General features: G+C 42.2%; 1 protein-coding gene across 1 annotated transcript in view; it reads left to right on the top strand.

The window, feature by feature from the left end:
* Positions 1-22610, top strand: part of PHTF2 (putative homeodomain transcription factor 2) — a 153326-nt gene that overhangs the window by 10990 nt on the left and 119726 nt on the right. The window contains exon 2 of the mRNA XM_065403358.1: positions 17108-17187. Within this exon, the coding sequence (XP_065259430.1) occupies positions 17143-17187 (45 nt within the window). The 5' untranslated portion in view covers positions 17108-17142. The remainder of the gene's footprint in view (positions 1-17107; positions 17188-22610) is intronic.

Here is a 22610-nt window from a genome sequence, read left to right as displayed (position 1 = left end):
GCGGTAGCAGCAGCTGGAGCCCCGGGCCCTTTAAATCGCCCCTTAGCCCAGGGGCTCCCAGCCACCTCTGCAGCTGGTAGCTCCTGGGATGATTTAAAGGGCCTTGGGGCTCCCAGCCGCTGCTACCACTGCCGTATCCCTGGGCCCTTTAAATCTTGATTTAAAGGCCCAGCCTCTTCTGGTTGAGGCCCCGCCCTCCGCTCAGGACTCCGGCGTACCGGTAAGTCCTTTAAGTTACTTTCACCCGTGGTCCAGAGTAAAGCATATGGGTAGAGAACAGAGATGACTTTGACAGTATATATCTTTGAATTAAAATGTTTTCTTACTATCTAGCCTAAATCTCCCTTCCTGTAAACTAAGCTGATTACTTCTTGTTCAACCCTCCATGGACATTGAGAACAATTGATTGTTGTTCTCTCTCATAGCAGCCCTTATCAAATTTGAAGACTTATCAGATTCCTCCTCAGTCTATTTCTCAAGACTAAACATGCCCAGTTTTTTTAACCTTTCCTCACAGGTCAGGTTTTTCTAACACTGCCCCAAGCTTTTTTCAGCAGTCCTACTGCCTAGCCAGTTATTTCCCATTTTGTGTGTTCCACGGTCTAATTACCCATTGTGTGAAAGGATTTCCTTTTAATCAGTTTTGAATTTGCTAGAGTTTGAATTTCACTCACTGACCACTCATTCTGGTTTTTCTCTATGCCATTCAATATTTTATATACTTTTATTATGATCCTTTGTTTTGTTGTCTTTCTAAGGTAAACAGTCCCATTTTTTTCAGTCTCATGAAGAGTTTCCCACGCCCTATATCATCCTCCGAGACCTTCTCTGAATGCCTGTTAATTCTGCAATATCCTTTTTGAGGTGATGTGACCAGTAATGCACACAGTATTCAAGAACAGGATGCATCATTGATTAATATAATGGCATTATAATATTTTTACGAGTTATTCTCTGTCCCATTCCTTATACATCCAGATGTCTTGTTTTGCTTTTTTGACCACATCTGCACATTGAGCGGAAGTCTTCACTGAGTTGTGTATGAAGAAGCCAGAGATCCTTTCCTAGGTTGATGGCAATTAACTAAGAACCTTGTAAGGTGTATGTGTAGTTTTTCCCTCTCACATGCATTACTTTGTATTTATCAGCATTGAACTCTATTGGCCTTCATATTGGCCATTCATTTAGTTTGGTTAGTTCTCTGAAGTTGATCCCCAATCCTTTCTAGTCTTGACTAATTAACATACATAACATGCACATGCATCCGACGAAGTGGGCATTCACCCACGAAAGCTTATTCTCCAATACATCCGTTAGTCTTAAGGGTGCCACAGGACTCTCTGTTGCTTTTTACAGATCCAGACTAACACGGCTACCCCTCTGATACTATACATAACTTTGTCATCTATATGTTTTGCTACTTGCTCCCTTTTCCAGATCATTAATAAATATAGTAAACAACACTGGATCTAGTACAGAATCTTGAGGCACCCTGCTGTTAACCTTTCGTCATGATGAATATCAATCATATATAATCCTGCCTCTTGTTTTTCGTTTCTGACCCATGGCAATACTCTGCCTCTCACTCATACCAACTTATTTTCTATAGTAGTCTCTTGAGAGGAACCTAATCCAAAACCTTTTGAAAGTGTAAATAAGTTTTATCAGCCATTACTCTATCAATTACTTCACTGAAGTGTTCAAAGAATACTAATAGATTAGTGAGATACAGGTTTCCTGTGGAGAAACTGCTGGTTCGATCCTATCATATACTGATCTTTTAGATATTTTACTGTTCTGTTTTTTAACTATCATTTAAACCAGTTGTCCAATACAGATGTAAGGCTTGCTGCTCTGTAATTCCTCAGATAACCCCAAGAACTTTTTTAAAATATAGGCACAGTATTTAGAGATTGCATGTTTTTGTTAGCAGCTCAATCACTTCATACCTAAGTTCCTTCACAAGCTCAGTTGATTGCAGTTTATAGAATGTGTTGAAAACTTTAATCTGGGAGTGGTTTTCTACTTCCTGTATGCACTCATTAACATACCACAGCTTTGTCATACCAATTTCTTGCTACAGATCCACACTTAAAAATTCGTGGTATTATGACTCTGTAGACAGGTGGCCAAGAAGATCATCACTCTGGGTTGGGGAAAGGGGAACAATACAGCATACTTCAAGACAACCACTGTTTCTGGCTTTTGTTTTTGACCATTTATTAGGCATACAGCTACCTGACTTGTATGCACAGTTTTGATCATTTTATCAGTTGTGGGGAAATACTCAACTATTACATCTGGAAAGGCATATATTAAAAGTATGTTAATGTAGTTGCCCTGCAGTAGATGTGTACTTAATATTTTAGGGATTTTTTAAAAAAAATCACACTGATAGAATGTATTTTGGGAAAATAATAAGTGTAGACTTATTTTTTTCATAGTTTTTATCTGAGCTAACTTTCTATTCTGGAGTATTAGAGTATCAGTAGCAAACATAGAGGGCTAAACTTTGGTGAGAAGGCAGAATTGGAGATCAGCCATATGTGGTGTATGTTTAAAATGGAATATGATATTAATGATGGCTTGATTTATTGTAGACTACCTAGCAATGGAAACCAGTATAGTTGGACTAACAGGAATGATTTAATACAAAGAGTAAAAAGCACAGTTAAATGGAAATATAAAACAAGTCTGTAAATCTTTGCTTTAAGAAATTGATCTTGTGCCACTGAGTTCAGTGGGAATATTGCCATTGTTTGTAATAGGAGTGAGATCACCCCTTAAGAGCATGCGGCTAAATAATATATGTTGTAGTATGTCAAAGACATAAAGACTCTATAGAGATGTAGAAAACTCTCAACTTTGAAGTGCAGAATTGACTGAGAAGATGACAAACTGCTACCCTAAATTAGGAGCGTAATAATGCAGTTTATTTGCATGGTGTTTTCACTGGGGCAATGCATGCAATACCGCCATATTATAAAATATTTTGGAATGTTCAGTGATTTAGTTGATTGGATTAGCTAAATTTCCTAATACATTTTAAGTCATTTATAATGTATAGTGATGGCTTTGAAGGTATAAAAATTTGTGGTTAAAGTTACATACAACCTTTCATTAAACCTCTCTGTCTTCACTCTTAACCTTTTAAAGAAAGTCATTCATTTACGTTAATATTCCTATTTAATCTCAACCCAGAGAGAATGTTTTTGTGACCTCTTGCCGAAGTCTCTATAATGACCTCTTTTTAGCCAGCTCTCATCCTCCTATAACTGTCAGCTGCCTTTGACACAAGTCAACCATATTTTCCTTCTTAAACTCGTGGCCTCCCTTAGATTCTGTGACTGTCCTTTCCTGGTTCTCTTCCTGTTTTTCTAATTGCTCTTTCAGTTGCCCTTTAGAGGATCCTCCTCATCCTCTTCTCCCCCGCCCCTTCAGTTTTCTGTGGGGGTTTCCCAGGGCTCTGTTCCTGGTCCTTCTCTTCTCCCTCTACCCCGATCTCTGGGTAATCTCACCCGCAAACACAAATTCAACCACCATCTATATGTGGATGATTCACAGATCTACCTTTACTCCATATCTGTCTACTTCTGTCCAAATTACAATCTCGGTCTGTGTCTGACATCCCCGCATGGATGTCTTGCCATCAGCTCGAGCTCAACATGGCTAAAACAGAGCTCTTAATCTTACCCCCAACCCTCTCCGTTACCTCCTTTCTTGATCATTGTGAACAACACCACCATTCTGTTTGTCACTCAGGCCCGTAACCTGGGTGTCATCTTTGACTGACTGGATGTGAAGAACTAGAGACGTCCATGTCTAAGTCTTACAGATTCTTTCTGTGTAACATCTCTAAGATGCAGCCCTTCCTGTCCATCCACACAGCTAAAACTCTCATCCAGGCTGTCATCTCACATCTTTTTGAAACCTGTAGGGCAATAATGTGCCACTCAGTCCACACCTTAACAAGACCCTGTGCTCTGGTAGATGCTTCCATATTGGATGACTGCTTTGGTAGGGATGTCTTGCAGTCATTGTTTAAGTACAATGACTCCTATCCACCTCCAAACAGGTAACTGCTTGTTAGTCACCAAGAGAGGAATCTCTGTAGACAAGTCATTTGAAGAGAGAACTAATTTCCTATCTTACATTAACTGTGGTTCTGTGAGAGATTGTCCATGTAAGAGTCCTATGCTGAGATTCTGTACTAGCCCACTTCACCCTTTGTCCTTGGGTGGGTGAGTTGCAAGGACATCTAGGGCACAGGTGTAGCTCCAATGGAGCCTACTAGCTCAAATAATCTGATATTAAACACATGGGGTTGGGGCAGCCCACATGGAGCAGAACGGTCCATGCTGTGAGTTCACCATCTGTCTTTAAATGGTTAAACAGTAAAGCTCAATTTGCCTGTCTGCATCTTTAAACTAGCAAACAAACATAAAAGGTAACTGTTTGGTTGCAGCATTTTAAACAAAGGCCCTGACATGGGCTTGGAGTTCTGGGTTAGGGCTGAGGAGCTCCTTTCCTATCCCAGCCTCATCTAGCACTCCCTCTGAGAGGAAGCAGGCAAGCCTTAACTGTCTGTCTGGCTCCTATTTGGTCCATGTCTCCTCTTGGCCCTTCTAGGCCCATGGAGGACTGAGTCTTGGTGGTAGCCCAGTTTCAGTGGGTTTCCTTGAGCCGGCGGAGTGTCACGGTGCTGATTTCCCCAGCAGGGGTGGAGAAGGCCTGGTAAACCCCATCACAGGGGGTCCATAAGTACCCGTGGTGGAATCTATGTGGACAACACATCTCAATGAACCACAGTTGCAATAGATCTGAGAGAGAACAGCTACTTTCCTTACAGTAACTATCACAACGGGTTTGACTGTCCCACAATTCCAGGCCTATTGATCCAGAGAGGTCAGATTTGCCAATCCTCACCCAGAGGACTCTGACTTATTTGAAATAGGTACAGGAGATTCTGTTAAATTCCAGGAAGCAGTCAACTCAGCTGTTATGAGCATAAGTAGAAAAGGTTCTCTTTGTGAGCAATCAAAAATAACCCCACTCCTATTCAGTCCACAGGAGAGTACTTCATTTGAAATCCTTGGAACTCTCTGTATCGTTAGTGAAAGTATATATCTCAGCTCATCATAGTTTAATCAAAGATTGTATTTAGCAAGTATATAATGAAAAGACTCTTAAGAGTTAATGGACATATACTCCCTGGCTGGAGAGCCCACAATTATGTAGGGCCTTACTCTAGTACTTAGCTTATGAAATCTTCCGTTTGAACCCATAAAAAAAGTTTCCTGTTTGATCTTTTTATTAAGATAGCCTTTATTGTAGCTATTGCATCTGCTAGAACAGTGGCTCTCAACCTTTCCAGACAACTGTATCCCTTTCAGGAGTCTGATTTGTCTTGCGTTCCCCCAAGTTTCACCTCAACTTACAAAATCAGACATAATAATACAAAAGTGTCACATGACACTATTACTGAAAATTTGCTTACTTTCTCTTTTTTACCATATAATTATAAAATAAATTGATTGGAATATAAATATTGTACTTGCATTTCAGTATATATTATATAGAGCAGTATAAACAAGTCATTGTCCGTATGAAATTTTAGTTTGTGCTGACTTTGCTAGTGCTTTTTATGTAGCCTGTTGTAAAACTAGGCAAATGTCTAGATAAGTTGATGTACCCCCTGCAAGACCTCTGTGTACCCCTAGGGGTAAGTGTATCCCCTGGTTGAGAACCACTGTGCTGGAAGAGTGAGCAAGCTACAGAGGCTCTCTTTCCTGTCTACCCCTCTTCACAGTTTTTCACAAAGATAAGATTCCTTATAGTGAGAGGCTTATAGCCAAATCTGTTTATCTTAACAAAAAGAAGACTGAGAGGTGACTTGATTAATTTATAAATTTGTTCATTGGGAGAAAATACCAGCTCCTAAGGGCTCTTTAAAGGCGTAACAAGAACCAATGGCTGGAAGCTGAAGCCAAACAAATTCAAATTGGAAGTTGAGGCTAAAAATTTTAACAGTGAGGATTAATCATTGAAACAAACTACCAAGGCAAGTGGTGGATTCTCCTTTTGATGTCTTCATATAAATTTTGGATACCTTTCTGGAGTATATGCCTTAAACAAACACACTTGATTGGGCTCAATGCAGTGGTAACTATGAAAAAGCTAGTGATATACAGGCGGTCAGACTACAAGATCTCATGGTCCATTCTGGCCTTAAACTCCATGAATCTGTAAAGTGGACCTTCATCCACACCTGAAATTTCTCTCAAAAGTGGTAGTAAAATTCAATCTTAACCAATCCATAATTTTGTCAGTATTTAGGCCTCATTGTTACTTGGGGGAAACTAAGTCTAGGATGCTAAGAGAGCATTAGCCTTCTATTTGAATAGTTCTAAGGACATCACCCAGACTCTCTTTTTGGAGAAAAGAATAAAGGTCAGCCAGTCTCATCCCAGTACCTTTCAAGGCAGGTTAGTCTCTGCATTGAAGAGTTTTTATAAGCACATTTCTCTAGCTCTTCCTTAAGGGCTTAGAGAGCACTCAACTAGAGCAAAGTCTGCTTCCATGACCTGCCTTAAACATGTTTCCATATTAGAAATCTGTAGAGCTGCCACTTGGAACTCAGAGACAAGGTGGATGAGGTAATATCTTTTACTGGACCAATCTGGAGTTCAGTTCATATTTTCACAAACCATTCTTTATATCTGGCAACTAAATCAGATGCACAATTGGGTAAAGCAGTTTTAAAATCTCTATTTAATTAGATTTCCTCATCCCACATCCAGAGGGAGAAGTACTCCTTGCCAAACTACCAGGAGTGTACAGAGACCATTCAAAGAAATGAAGGTTACTCATCTGTAAACTGGAATTCTTTGAGAGAACCTCATGTTCCCCACTCACCTTTCCCACTTTCTAATTTCAATCTTGTACTGGAAGAGGTGGTTGGAAGGAACTGAGGCAATTGGCATGTCATGTCCCCCTTTTTATAGTCCCTCCCTCTGAACTTTCAGAACAGTGAGGGAAGGTATGGGGGTGCAAGATCGCTCCAATGTGCACAGCTTTCAGGTTCCATTGGGCCAAGTTTCATTGTTGGCATATCTCAGGAGCGTAAATATGCATTGATCATGAACGCTTGTTACAGGTGAGTAAACTTCTTTGTGTTCTTGTATGCTTCCATTTTTGGCTCACTCTTTTTTGCATTTCATAGGTTTAGTTTCATCCAGAAATATCAGCTTAATAGCAGAGCAGTTGAAAACTTACGAATTTCACTTATTGGTGGGAGAAATGCTCTGTGCAATGTAGTAGTTTTTATGCATTTTGCAATTAAGTCTATTGTGGTGTCACTTTTGAAACTCTGAAAATAGGTTTCAGTGGTAACATAAAATCACCGTGATCAAACTTTCCATGATGGGTCACAGCTGTAAAGTTTTATGTACATGTTTGGGGATGATGTGTAAGAATGGTTTTCCTCAGGTCACAAAATGGCACTAACCTGTGGCATGGACTAACTTCTAGGAAGATGAACTGGGGTCAGCCATTTAAAATAGAGCAAAGTGGGGAAACTTCCTATATTCCCCTTACAAGGCTGGCTCATTGCTCCCTCCTTCCCCCCCCCCCCCCCAAGGCTTAGTTGATATTTATTTTGTTTGAAATTAAATTTAAACACTTTAGATTATGTACATTACATGACAAGGTTTTGCTCTCTACAGTACAAATACATTTATAGCATGGTTTCAAGATGTGGCTCTAGTATGTAGCCTTGATGGAATGTAATTTTTCCACTGTTTCGTAGAGAGTTGTCCTTGCAGGCGTCTACTTTTGAAGTGTGTTGTGCTCCTTTGCTTCTGTAAGCTCAGAATTACCTAGAAACCTATGTTCTTTCAAATCATGTGTACTTTCCCACATGCTCTAAATGTTTGGGACAGGTTTCGAAAGAGGTGTTGCTAACAGGTCTATCCTTTTAGTTTCTGAAGCCTATAAGGGAAGAATTAAATGTGCGCTCATTTCTTGTTTCCTCCGGATAGGTTAACTTTTTTACACTGTTAGTGTGTTGTGTTGAGCAATAAACTAGCTCTTTTTTAAAAGTTTGTTGGATTTAGCCAATTTTATACCACTGAAGATTATCCAGCTCTGCTGGGCATTTGGTTCTGTGCTGTAGCAAGATCACTGGGCCATCTGCTTGCTTTTGTTGGCTTTGTGTATGGTCTGTTCTAGAGTCCCTATGTTCTTGCTTAGTGAATTCCTGTAGGTACTGGCATCAACTTTTTCTTGGATCCACCCAGATCAGTTCTTCTGGTTCTGGAAGTTCCATGTTGGCATTTGGTGGGCAATTTAGTTCTTTTTTCATATAGGAGCCTGCTGGTTAGACTTGATGCGTAGACATGACTGATCCTAAGAGAAAATAGAGGTGACCATAGGACCATCAGCTCATTTAAGAGCTATGCTTTGTAGTGCTAAGATTACCAGAATGAGTAGTGTTGAAGTTGTCTTGGGGAATAATGCTCCCTGAAAATGTACTCTATATGGACAAGTTTTATTGAGTTGAGGCCATTGTAAAAGAAGAGTGATGCAAGTGTATCTTTTGGAATTAAACAAGCTTTCCTTTATTGATCTGAAAGCATTAAAAAATCTAATGGTGTGTTTTTTGTTTTTTACAATTCAGGGTCCTCCACAGGTTAGAGCCTCTCTTCTGAGATTTCCTCAGATTGGGCTTCTTCTGAAGTTAGAAGTCTGGACTAAGCAGATGCTGATGGTTATATGACTGGTACATGCTCCTGTACTGCATTCTGTTAGCAATAACTTGTGGCTTTCCTTGTTTGTAGCACACTTCTGCTTCTTCATGTGAGAGAGTTGTCTTTGGTTCAGAATCTGTTTTGGATATGTTAGCATGAGTTAAGTCTTATCCTGGAGGGTTCCTAGATTTGGAAGATGTTTTCAATATCCGTTTAGAAGGAAATGAGTTCACTTCATTCTGAGGTGTTTCAGAGCTTTCCCCTTGCACTTCTACAGTGTCCTAGGGTTAATAGGTGCTGGCTGTTTACTCCTCTAGGGTTAATAGGTGCTGGCTGTTTACTCCTGTGAACAGCGTGCTTCATGATTTGTGTGGCTATTTATGGGCTGCAGCTGCCATATCCCTAATGCTCTAGGACAGTTTAAGAAATCCCTAGAGAAGCTTGCACCTCATTTTTCCTTGCCAAAATAATGACCTAGAAAGACAGTATCAATCTCTTTGACGTGGTCTGGCCTATCTCCACCTTTTTCCTCCTTAAAGTCTCTCTACTTAGGGGGCAGTTTGTCAGGGCAGATCTTGAGGGGGAAAATGTATGCCTCTGGATTATGGTCCCTTAGTTGCTTTCTGTCACAATGTCTTCTACATTATTAATAAATTGTAGGAAGTATTGAGCCATTTGTCATAGGCTTGAGATCTGGAAGTGTATACTGTGCAGGTGAACTTGAACAAATTACTTAAAGCTCTTCTGGCAGTACCTGAAGATATTTCAAACCAGCTCAGCCTTTGTATCTCAACCTAGCCTCAATTTTTGTATCTTGCCTTGTGGATAAAACAACTGATCAATTGTACCAAGTGCTAGAGAGGGGTTTGAACATTTTCAGCCACCTTGTATCCTGTAGCTGTTAAGGGTGTAGCTATTATAGGGGGGAAATGCACATATCTGTAGAAAGAATGGCAAATCTGCTTGTTTAGTGCCTCAGGAGGGGTCAAAAGATTGACTCTTGACCTTCCATGTGACCCCACTGTCTTTTCTAAGCTTGGCTTGTCACATATCCGTATAAAACTGTTTACATAGGTTGAAAAAAAAATCACCTCTCCCCACAAAAGGCTAGAATAACATGTTTGTGGATGATGGAATTCATCTTTAAACCTGGGAGCAGATTGTGGGGTTACAGTGTAGCACCAAAGCAACTGCTATTCCAACACTTTGCAACTTTTTTGTACCTAGTGTATGGGGTACCTGCCCACTAGATTCATCTAAGTACAGTTCCAATTATCTTAAGTGGCCAGACTCCAGTGGCCAGCTAAACATCAGCCTACCTGGGCCTGTGCGGAGGCCCCAAAGTGTGGCTTCTCTGTCTGCCATAAAAGCCTAGAGGCCCTAGACAGAGGAAATAGATGTCTTACAAATATTGCAAGCTTGTCTGGAAGAGTCTCAAACAGCTAAAAATAACTACATTGAAATAGTTCAGTGCTTCATTTTAAGAATGCAGCTATCCCAAATGTCTTGATTTCTAAACCTTTACTATTTAACATTTATGAAGTGCCCTTGTAACAATTTGTCTTAATCATTCCTTTGATTTGCATAGTTAATTAAATAACTTGGATATTATCTCAAAACACTTTGTAAAAACAGGATCCCTTAATTCTCAGTTCATCTGTCCTGTCCTTTGTTACACTGTATTTTATGGACACTGAATAGGTAAAAGGACATGTAATTATATTGTTCTTTCAATTATATATACAAAAATCCAGATGACACTGTTTTTGTAGGACTATAGATGCATTACATAACTTATGCAAATTCCACCAACCTTTGAATGACTCTTGAGGCAGTGCTTGGACTTTTGGGACTCTCTATACAATATAATAGAAAAAAAAAACTGTCTTCTAAAAATAAGGTTCTTTATTTCAGTAAAATCTTCTTTATGTTGAATTTTCATTTTTTAAATTAGATTTACAATGTAATTAATTAATTAAGTGGAGCAAAGAACTATTTTAGCTTGTTTTTCAGGGGAAACCTCTTAAGCACTCGAATTCCTGAGATCAAAATTTAATATTTAATAAATTTCAGTTTTAATGTTAAAATTAGCTAAACATTCGCAAAAGGGCATCCTTTAAAAAATGGAAGTTAAATCCTAGTAAGGAAAATAGAAAGGAGCATAAACTGGCAAATGAAGTGTAAAAATATAATTAGGAAGGCCAAAAATAATTTGAAGAACAGCTAGCCAGAGACTCAAAAAGTAATATTTTTTTTTTTAAGTACATCAGAAACCGGAAGCCTGCTAAAAAACCAATGGGGCCACTGGACGATCAAGATGCTATAGGAGCACTCAAGGATGATTAGGCCATTGCAGAGAAACTAAATGAATTCTTTTCATTGGTCTTCACAGCTCAGGATGTGAGGGAGATTCCCAAACCCGAGCCATTCTTTTTAGGTGACAAATCTGAGGAACTGTCCCAGATTGAGGTGTCATTAGAGGAGGTTTTGGAACAAATTGATAAACTAAACAGTAATAAGTCACCAAGGCCAGATGGTATTCACCTAAGAGTTCTGAAGGAACTCAAATGTGAAATTGCAGAAATACTAACTGTAGTCTGTAACCTATCATTTAAATCAGCTTCTGTACCAAATGACTGGAGGATAGCTAACGTGATGCCAGTTTTTAAAAACGGCTCCAGAGGTGATCCCAGCAATTACAGGCCCATTAGCCTGACTTCAGTACCGGGCAAACTGGTTGAAACTATAGTAAAGAATAGAATTATCAGACACATAGATGAACATAATTTGTTGGGGAATAGTCAACATGGTTTTTGTAAAGGGAAATCATGCCTCACCAATCAACTAGAATTCTTTGAGGTGGTCAACAAGCTTGTGGACAAGGGGGATCCAGTGGATATAGTGTACTTGGACTTTCAGAAAGCCTTTGACAAGCTCCCTCACCACAGGCTCTTAAGCATAGTAAGCTGTCATGGGATAAGAGGGAAGGTCCTCTCATGGATTGGTAATTTGTTAAAAGATAGGAAACAAAGGGTAGGAATAAATATTCCATTTCAGAATGGAGAGAGGTAAATAATGGTGTCCCCCAGGGGTCTGTACTGCAGCCACTTCTATTCAACATATTCATAAATGATCGGGAAAAGGGGTGAACAGTGAGGTGGCAAAATTTGCAGATGATACAAAACTACTCAAGATAGTTAAGTTCCAGGCAGACTGGATTTCTCAAAACTGGATTTCTGGGCAACAAAATGGCAGATGAAATTCAGTGCTGATAAATGCAAAGTAATGCACATTGGAAAACATAATCCCAATTATACATCTAAAATAATGGGGTCTAAATTAGCTGTTACCACTCAAGAAAGAGATCTTGGGGTCATTGTGGATAGTTCTCTGAAAACATCCACTCAGTGTGCAATGGCAGTCAAAAAAGTGAACAGAATGTTGGGCATCATTAAGAAAGGGATAGATAAGACAGAAATATCATATTGCTTCTATATAAATCCATGGTATGCCCACATCTTGAATACTGCGTGCATATGTGGTCGCCCCATCTCCTCCAAAAAAGAGAAAAAATAATAATGGAATTGGAAAAGGTTCAGAAAAGGGCAACAAAAATGATTAGGGATATGGAATGGCTTCCGTATGAGGAGAGTTTAATAAGACTGGGACTTTTCAGCTTGGAAAAGAGTCGCCTAAAGGGGGATCTGATAGAGGTCTATAAAATCATGACTGGTGTGGAGAAAGTAAATAAGGAAATGTTATTTACTCCTCATAACACATGTACTAGGGGTCACCAAATGAAATTAATAGGCAGCAGGTTTAAAACAAACAAAAAGAAGTATTTCTTCCCACAATGCACATTCAACCTATGGAATAATTTGCCAGAGGATGTGAAGGCCAAGACTATAACAGGGTTCAAAAAAGAACTAGATAAATTCATGAAGGATAGGTCCATCAATGGCTATTAGCCAGGATGGACAGGGATGGTGTCCCTAACCTCTGTTTGCCAGAAGTTGGGAATGAGCGACAGGGAATGGATCACTTGATGATTACCTGTTCAGTTCATTCCCTCTGGGGCACCTGACATTGGCCACTGTTGGAAGACAGGATACTGAGCTAGATGGACCTTTGGTCTGACCCAGTATGGCCGTTCTTATGTAAAGATAATGCCGAATTTTTTAAAAAATTCAATGGATGTAGTAAATACTACCATTTGACAGTTAAAAAACATGTCTTTGCTTATCCCCTTTAATACAGTTTTAGTTTACCCTTTCAGTAAGAAAATTGTAAAACTTTAAAATCATAATTAGGGTGATCCCAACAGTAATTTTGTTATATCTGGCTGCAAGTCTGAAATGGTCCTCCTTTGCATTTATAATGTTATGGTTCACTTTCTTGAATACACTGTTGACTTCACTAAATCCCACTATTTCCATAGAAAAGTACTTGTTGACAAATTCTAACAAGGCAATAGTATAAAGCAATAGGTACGACTTCCCATTGTTAAAAAAAATATAAAAGATTTTGCGTGCAATGTGAATCTCAGGAACTTAAATCACAGCATTTCTTAGTATTTTCTTTGAGAAGAAAACTGATTTTTCTAGATATAGGAAATGCAGTAGACCCTAATCTATGGATTTCAGTAAAGCATTTGATACAGTTCCATGTGGGAAATTTAGTTAAATTGGAGAAGATGGGGATTAATATTAGAACTGAAAGGTGAGTAAGAAACTAGTTAAAGGGGAGACTATAAGTAAGTCTATATTTGTGTTACGGAGCTCATAGACGTTCTCAGGACTCTGGAGCTGACAGCCAATGTAGCCCTGGGAGGGTTCAAGTGACGGGGCCTCCTGCAAAGTTCCAGCACAGGTGATAGACTCCTGAGGGGGCCCCTCCTCAGGGTTCCAGTTACAGGTGACAGCTTACCCAGGGCAGAGGGGGACGCCTCGGGCAAGTGACTGGGGTGTCCCGTTTTCTCTTTGGAAAATATGGTCACCCTGCAACTCCCAGCTGCCGTGGGTGGAGGGGGGAACCCCACAGCTCCCAGCCACCATGATGGTGGGGGAAATCATGGAGCCGCAGTAGCAAAAGTCACAGACAGGTCACAGCTTCTGTGAATTTTTGTTTATTGCCCGTGACCTGTCCATGACTTTTACTAAAAATAAACATGACAAAATTTTAGCCTTAACTATAACAGGTCATGCTGAAAGGTGAACTGCCAGTCTGGAGAGAGATTATTAGTGGAGTTCCTTAAGGACTGGTCTTGGGATCAATCTTATTTAACATTTTCATCCATGACCTTGGCAGAAAAAGTAAGTGTGCGCTAATAAAATTTGCGGATGACACACAATTGATAGGTATTGTTAATATGGGAGGAGGACTGCATATTCTACAAGAAGATTTGCATGACCTTGAACACTGGAGAAAGAGACGGGATGAAATTTAATAGTGCAAGGGACTAACAACAAGAATTTTTGCTTTAAGCTGGGGATTTGTCAGTTGGAAGCAACGGAGTAGGAGAAAGATCTGGGTGTATTAGTGGATGACAGGGTGACGGTGAGGCTGTGAAAAAGGCTAGTGCAATCCTAGGATGCACCAGGCGAGGTATTCCAGTAGGGAAAGGGAAGGTTATTACCATTGTACAAAGCACTGGTGAGACCTCATCTGGAATATTATGTGCAATTTTGGTCTCCCATGTTTAAGAAACTGGTGCAGAGAATGGCTACTAAGATAATCAGAGGAATGGAGAATCTACCTTATGAGAGGAGGCTTACAGAACTTGGCTTGCTGAGTCTAACAGATGCTGAGGGGAGATATGATTGCTTTCTGTAAATACATCAGAGGGATAAACACCCAGGGAGGGAGAGGAATTATTTAAGTTCAGGGCCAACATTGGCCCAAGAACAAATGGATATAAACTGACCATTAACCAGTATAGGGTTGAAATTAGTTCAAGGTTTCTGATCATCAGAGGAATGAACTTCAGGAACAGCCTCCCAAGGGGAGAAGAGAGGGCAAAAAAACAGACTGGTTTCAAGACTGAGCTTGATAAGTTTATGAAGGGGATTGTATGATGAAGTTTAGGGTTACCATATTTCAGCAAGCAAAAAAGAGGATGGGAGGAGCCCCGCCCCTGTCCTGCCCTAGCCCCGCCCCTGTCCTTCCCACTTCCCACCCCCCTCAGAACCCCCAACTCTCCCCCCGCTCCTTGTCCCCTGACTGCCCCCTCCTGGGACCCCTGCCCCTAACTGCCCCCCAGGACTCCACCCCCTACCTAAGCCTCCCTGCCTCTTGTCCCCTGACTGCCCCCTCCTGAGACCCTCCCCCCATCCTAACTGGCCCCCTAGGGCACTACCCCTACCTGTACCCTGACTGCCCCAACCCTTATCCACCCCCCCACCCCCAGACAGACCCCTGGGACTCCCACACCCCATCCAACCACTCCCCACCCCCTGACAGCCCCCCCCAGAACTCCCGACCCATCTAAACCCCTCTGCTCCCTGTCCCCTGACTGCTCCAATCCCTCTCCCCACTCCTGCCCCCTGACAGCCCCGCCCCCAGAACTCCCAACACCCCCCCTGTTCCTTGTCCCCTGACTGCCCCCTCCTGGGACCCCAGCTCCTAACTCCCCCCCAGAACCCCGCCCCCTACCTAAGCCTCCCTGTTCCTTGTCCCCTAACTGCCCCCTCCTAAGACACACCCCCCCCTAACTGCCCCCCATACCTGTACCCTGTCTGCCCAAAACCTTATCCACACCCCCCCAGAAAGCCCCCCCGAACTCCCGACCCCCCCCCCCGTCTCTTGACTGCCCCTTCCAAAACCTCACTGCCCCTTCTCCAACCCCCTGGCCCCCTTGTTGTTGGCCTTCGCCTAATGTCTCTGTGAACTTGCTCAGGAACGACCTGAGCCGTTCGTCCCGGCACGCTGGGCAGCAGTGGAGGAGGAGCGGGGGAGGAGCTCCAGACTGCCCGAGGCGATCTGCGAATGCAGGGAGGGAGGGAGGGAGTGATCTCAGCTGCAGGGGAGAGGAGGAGGGGCTCTCTCTGGCTGTGGGAGCCCCATGTAAGTGGCACCATCCGGCCGGCTGCCCTGTTAGCCACGCGCGCTCTGCATGGGGGGGTTGGGGGGGGAAGTCCGGACATTTACAAATTCCCCCCGGACGCTATTTTTAGCTCAAAAAGCCGGACATGTCCGGGGGAATCCGGATGAATGGTAACCCTAATGAAGTTGCATACAATGGCATGAGGCCCATTGTTGACAGCTATTAGCAAATATCTCCAGTGGCAGGACACGGGATGCTAGATGGGGAGGGTTCCAAGTTACTACAGAGAATTCTTTCCCAGATGTCTGGCAGTGGGCCTCATTGACCTGCATTTAACCAATTGCCATATTTGGGATTGGGAAGGAATTCCCCCCCCCCCCGCCCCCCCCCCCCCCCGGTCAGGTTGGCAGAGACCCCGAGGGCTTTTTGCCTTAGTCTACAGCGTGGGGCATGGATCACTTGCTAGTTTGAACTAGAGTAAATAGTGGATTCTCTAACTTGGAGTCTTTAAATCAAGATTTGAAGACTTTAGTAACTCAGCCACAGGCTATGGGCCTATTTCAGGAGTGGGTAGATGAGTTTCTGTGGCCTGCAATGTGCAGGTCAGACTAGATGATAATGATTGTCCCTTCTGGCCTTAAAGGTCTGTGCTTCTACACTGCAATAAAAGACCTATGGCATGGCTGCGGCTGGCCCAGGTCAACTGACTTTGGCTTGCAGGTCTCAGACTGCAGGGCTAAACATTGCAGTGTAGATATTCAGGCTCAGGCTGGAGTCCAGGATCTGAAACCCCATGTCTGGGGTGGGTCTCAGAGCCTGAACTCCAGCCTGAACCTAAATGTCTGTTGCAAATTTTAGCCCTGCAGCCCAAGCCCTATGAACTTGAACCAGTCTCCCCATGAGAGTGAGTTTGGTTGTTTGGTTGTTTGGTTGTTTGGTTGTTTGGTTGTTTGGTTGTTTGGTTGTTTGGTTGTTTGGTTGTTTGGTTGTTTGTTTGTTTGTTTGTTTGTTTGTTTGTTTGTTTGTTGTGTAGATATATCCTATGAGACTTAGCTGGGCAGTAAAGCTTACTTTGTTTGCCAGGTATGCATTACTTTACAGGGTGGAGAAAGCTGTTATAATAGAAACTTCTGTCTCCTTAGTCTGGCAGCAGATTTTTGTTTAGTTGGGGAAAACTTATCACTAAAATAACGAGGCAAGATGTAATGTAAGTATACCTGTAGACCATTTTACTCTGCAGGTAACTAGAGTAATTTACATGCCTGTTGATCAGTCTTTTCTTGGAAGGTGGAAGTAAAATTTGTCTTTCTTTCAACAGCCTAAAATGACTACCGTGCGAATGCAGTAGAATAAATGGCGTCAAAAGTAACAGATGCTATAGTCTGGTATCAGAAGAAGGTAAGCTTTTCAGTTAAAATATGTGTTGGTGGTAGTGGTAAAAGAAAGGAAGGGGGATTTTGGTGGTGATTGGGTTTTTGTTTTGTCTTTCTTACATTTTTTTTTCTCTTGAAGTGTTGATTTGTGTAGTGTCTGGAAATGAGTAGCTCAAACTATTTCCCCAAAAATGATTGATTAAACATATATTAAAAGTGTGTTTTGATTCCTTTTGGGCTGCTTCTTTTTTTTTTTTTTTTTCCTTAAAGGGAAAAATGTAGTTTTGAAGGAAAGTTTTCATTTATTGGTTGTAGACTAAAGCATTGGTGTATAGGAGAATGTTCAGTTTATGTAGTACTTAAGTCACTTTCTCATACTTTTAAAAGTATTGAAATAACACTATTTGACGGAAAAGCAAACTGCAAGACTGAAAGTAAAGATTTCATTTATCTTTTCACTCATCGGTTAATGGCTATGCTTTCCAGAATATTCAAATGTTAAAATTTCTTTTATTTGTACTGATAAAAGTTGACCAGATTTTTTTTTTTAATTATCCATTATATATCCACAATTGTGTTTCTAGGATTTGTTAACCTGTTCCATTAATGTACATGAAAACTGCTAAATGTTGCTCCGTATTTTGGTTTTAAAATCTCAGCAATTTCAAACTGTATCATTCATGACTTAGTCTCCCACAATTTTTTAATATACTTTATAAGTTGAACTGCTTTTCAGTTATAAAGTGGCACAGGGCTAGAATTCATGATTTCAGTGCTCTGATGCTAGGATTTAAAGCAGGAATCTTTTTTTAAAGTAACATGCGTTATATATGTACTATAATTAGGCTGTAATGAAAAGTACTTTTTTTTTTTTTGGGTTATGGATTTAAAAAAAATCCTCGTTTGTTTGTAAATCAGCAACTCTTAATATTTTTTGTTTACTTGGGATAGCCTAATGAGAATGCACATCTCATTTTTATGAGCAGGGTGACAGCAGTTTACAGTTTTAGTAGCGTGGTTCACTATCCTACATACAAGATATGGAATAGTTAATGTTTTCATTGCAGTATTGTGTTGAACCTTTACAATTGTGGATAACATGACATTGAAAAGGCAAATCTAAAACCTTGATAACTAAATTAGGTGCTATTTATAATGTAGTTTTGATTATATTAAAACACATTTCATTGTAAAATGTTTTCAAAGCACACTAATGAATGAAGACTACTTCAGTGATCTTTAGTTATCCCTGTCCCCCATTATTTAGGTCTTTGCTAGAAGAAATAAAATAAAACATTTAAATTTAAAAGTGCAGGAACCTTTTGTTGTAGGGAAAACTAATGGAAGAATTACTGACAAATAGATTGAAGCTTTAGGGTTGTTTTTCCCCCCTCTGGTACTAGTTGCAGTCTCTCTTTACAAGTCTGTAAACCTTCGAGTCTGAACACTCTAAGATGAAAATTACATACCAAACACCCACCTATTAAAATATCATTTAGGTTGTAAAGTCATGGACTTGAAAGTTTAGATCAGGGGTCAGCAACCTTTCAGAAGTGGTGTGCCAAGTCTTCATTTATTCACTCTAATTTAAGGTTTTGCATGCCAGTAATACATGTTAACGTTTTTAGAAGGTCTCGTTCTAGAAGTCTATAATATATAACTAAACTATTGTTGTATGTAAAGTAAACAAGGTTTTTAAAATGTTTAAGAAGCTTCATTTAAAATTTAAATTAAAATGCAGAGCCCCCCCGGACCGGTGGCCAGGACCCGGGCAGTGTGAGTGCCACTGAAAATCAGCTCACGTGCCGCCTTCGGCACGCGTGCCATAGGTTGCCTACCCCGGTTTAGATAATATTTTTATTTGTTTCCCATGTAACATTAATTCAGTCATCTTATGGTATGCTTTATGATAGGGGGTCATCATGGAATTAAAGACTATTTTTTTCCCCACTGCACCCTGGCCATTCAGAGATCAGGACGGATGGTGTTCAGGGAATGATTTAGAATTGTGTTGTGAAATTAGGCTATTGGTAGGATCTCTGCCTCATTTGCTCTAGAAGTTGGAAGATATATAAGGAATGAGGTAAGGAACTGTTGAAAGAGAGGATGGTCTGGTTAAGACAGGTGAATGGCACACAGTAATACTTTATTTTCATGTTTAATATTGTGTTCCTGGGCCTGCTGTGAGGAAGTGATGAGTCCTCGCAACTGCAACTAAAGTCAGTGGAAGCTGTGCACGCTCAGCTCCTCTGGCAGTAAAATGCACCTCTACCCCAATATAACGTGGTCCTCGGGAGACAAAAAAATCTCACCGTGTTATAGGTGAGACCGTGTTATATCGAACTTGCTTTGGCCCTCCCTGTTCCTTGTTCCCTGACCACCCCCTTCAGAGACCCCCAACCCCCCTGCTCCCTGTCCCCTAGCCACACCCCTCACCCTCTGACAGGCACTCACCGGCAGCGGCAGGAAGCAGTGTAGCCCAGCCCCAGCCTGCTCCACTCCGCCACCTCCCTGCCACGGCGCTCTGCTTCCTGCCATCGGTGAGTGGGGGGAGGTTGGGGAAAGGATGCCCCCCGCACTCATCGGCGGGAGGCGGAGTGACGCGGTCCCAGCCTGCTCCACTTTCCTTGCCCCGGCCCCAGCCATGTCGCTGGGGGGAAGTTGGGGAAAGGTCCCGCACTCACCTGCGGCAGGAAGCGGAGCGCCGTGGCTGGGAGCTGGCAGAGTGGAGCTGGCTGAGGCCGGGCTGCTCCGCTTCCCGCCGCCGGTGAGTGTGGGGAGGTTGGTGAAAAGACGCCCCCCCGCACTCACCTGCCGCGGGAAGCGGAGCGCCGCGGTTGGGAGCTGGCAGAGTGGAGTGGGCTGGGGCCAGGCTGCTCTGCTTCCGCTGCTGCCGATGAGTGCAGGGGAGATCCCTTCCCCCAAGCCCCCTCCCCCGAGCGACATGGCTGGGGCCGGGGCGAGGGAAGCGGAGCGGGCTTCTCCCAGCCCCCTGCTAATCCCCAGGGCCACTCTGGGACTGCGAGGCCCCCAAAAGTGCCCCCCCCCCACAGCTCCTGCCTCCCAGGCCTTGGGGGGGGGGGCGGAGCCCCTGACCGCCCCTGAGATCCTCTGCCCCTTATTCAACCCCTCGGCCCCGGCCTGGCCCGGCACCCTTAACACGCTGCTCAGAGTAGTGTGTCAGAGCTTTACCGCCTTGTATGCGAACCCGTGTTATATTGGGTCGCGTTATATCGGGGTAGAGGTGTAGCTGAACAAATGAGAACAGGGTTGGGAATCAGAAGGAGGCCCTGAGATGGCCAAATTTAGAGGTTTGCCTGAGGCTATCTGTAAAATGGGGAGAATAATACTGTTATCTCACTGGGGAGATAAATTCATTAATATGTGAATGCCCTAGAAAAGACAACAAGGAAATAATTCTGTATTCAGTCCAAAATCTGGATAACTTTCATTAAATAAAGCAGGGGTCACACACTGAATGATGAAGATAAAAACAGCCATTGCATAGATGCCTCATTCCCTATGTTGAAGATTTTCAAGTGCTTGACTTGGCAACATAAAATATATTTAAATAACAATCTTTAATGTGGTTTATTTCCTAGCCTCTACTTAAAAAAGGAAAAAATTATATTCAGTGCAACTATAACATCCCCCACCCCCACCCCCCATTGCATCATCTTCAAGCTTTAAACCCTGAGGCTTCCTTCAGCATGGAATTCTGCCAATTGAAATACAGGATCTTCTGCAGAAAGCTGTTATCCCGGGGTGGCGGGAATGGGCTGCTGGGGCTGTGAGCTTTGCTTGTTCTGGGAGTGGTGTCAGGGAGTTTGCCTGCCTGTTTTTCTTCTTCCCCAAAAGATTGGGGGATGAGGGGAGAACTCCTGCTCCATGTGGTACCCCAGAGAGGAGAGGGATCAGTAAGGCCATGTCATGGGCCTTGTTTAGGGGCACCTTGCTTACCTTCCTTTTTCCTCTATACTGAGAGGCAGGGGTAAGCGTCTTCCTCATATGGTGGTCCCAGAAGGAGAGGTGCAGGGCTTAATTTGTGCCAAGGCTGAGCCCTGGCACCGTTAGGTTTGGCATTTCATAGCCCCGGCACCACTTGCCACGTCGGTTATGAAAGTACAAAAATTGCTTGAGCCCCGGCACCTCTTTCATTACAAATTAAGCCACTGGAGAGATGGGCTTTTGGATTTGGGTGGGGAGAAGAGTTGTTGGGGGAAGCATGAACCAGCTCTTTCTTTCCTACTCCTGGAAACACAGTTTGTTCTTGGCGTTCCCAGTGTAGCGTGTGTTGTGCTGCTGTTACTTTGGTAATGGCATGGGACCATGTTTGTGTTCAGTTGTGGCATGCTGCCAAAATTTTGCTAATGTCATAAGAGATAGAAGGGAAGTGGCAATTTTAACAGTTTAAAACTTAACTATACTTGAATGGAATTTCATGGATGAAGACAAGGCCCTTTTTTGACCCCCCCCCCCCCCCCCAGGATTCTTCTCCCAGCTGAATTTCAAAGGCCTTCTGTAGAGAACAGAGGTGTTTAGAGCTTTGCAAAAATGAAATATTTTGTGACCTTTTTTTAATGGAAAGAATTAGGCAACCTTACAGTTGGTATGGCTACTACCACCTTTTCATGTTCTCTGTATGTATAAATATCTTCTTGCTGTATGTTCCAGTCTATGCATCCGATGAAGTGGGCTGTAGCCCACGAAAGCTTATGCTCAAATAAATTTGTTAGTCTCTAAGGTGCCACAAGTACTCCTGTTCTTTTTGCTAAATATGAATGGTATGGTTTATTAATTTAAACCAAAAAGCTTTCAAAGTAATACAAAACTATTCACATGCCTAGTGTAGACTGCAGGGGCCCAGAGGCCTGTCACTGGATATCTCTCTCTGCTCCACTACCAGTCACAGGAGTCAATCTCCTTTCTGCAGCTCTCCCTCCAGCTTAGCTCTTTCAGCCCTTTATAGGCATCACCGACTCCTTCCCAAGTGGGTCTGATAATTGAACAGGGTTGCTGACTCCAGGCCCCTGGCCCTTAAAGGAGTAAATTACCCTGTTACAGGGTCACTATCAACTGTCTATATTACCTATGAGCCCTGCACACACTTATGAGTAACTTTACTCATATGATCAGTCCCATTGGCTGAAATTGAGCTGCTCAGATGATTAAAGTTATTTATGTGCTTAAGTGTGTTAAAATTCATACCCTCTATATTGTTACAATAAATGTACTCTGTGTCTTGGGAGAATGCATGTGAGCTCTTGTCTGTAGTAGTGATCTGGAAAAGGATCATAACATGATCTGTTAACATGACATGCATTTGACGAAGTGGGTATTCACCCACGAAAGCTTATGCTCCAATACGTCTGTTAGTCTATAAGGTGCCACAGGACTGTTTGTCGCTTTTTACATGATCTGTTATGGTGACTAAGTCAGAATTTCCTT

The sequence above is a fragment of the Emys orbicularis genome, chromosome 1 (genome assembly GCF_028017835.1).
Source record: "Emys orbicularis isolate rEmyOrb1 chromosome 1, rEmyOrb1.hap1, whole genome shotgun sequence".
In the NCBI taxonomy this organism is placed as follows: Eukaryota; Metazoa; Chordata; order Testudines; family Emydidae; genus Emys; species Emys orbicularis.
This window is presented reverse-complemented; position numbering and strand designations above follow the sequence as displayed.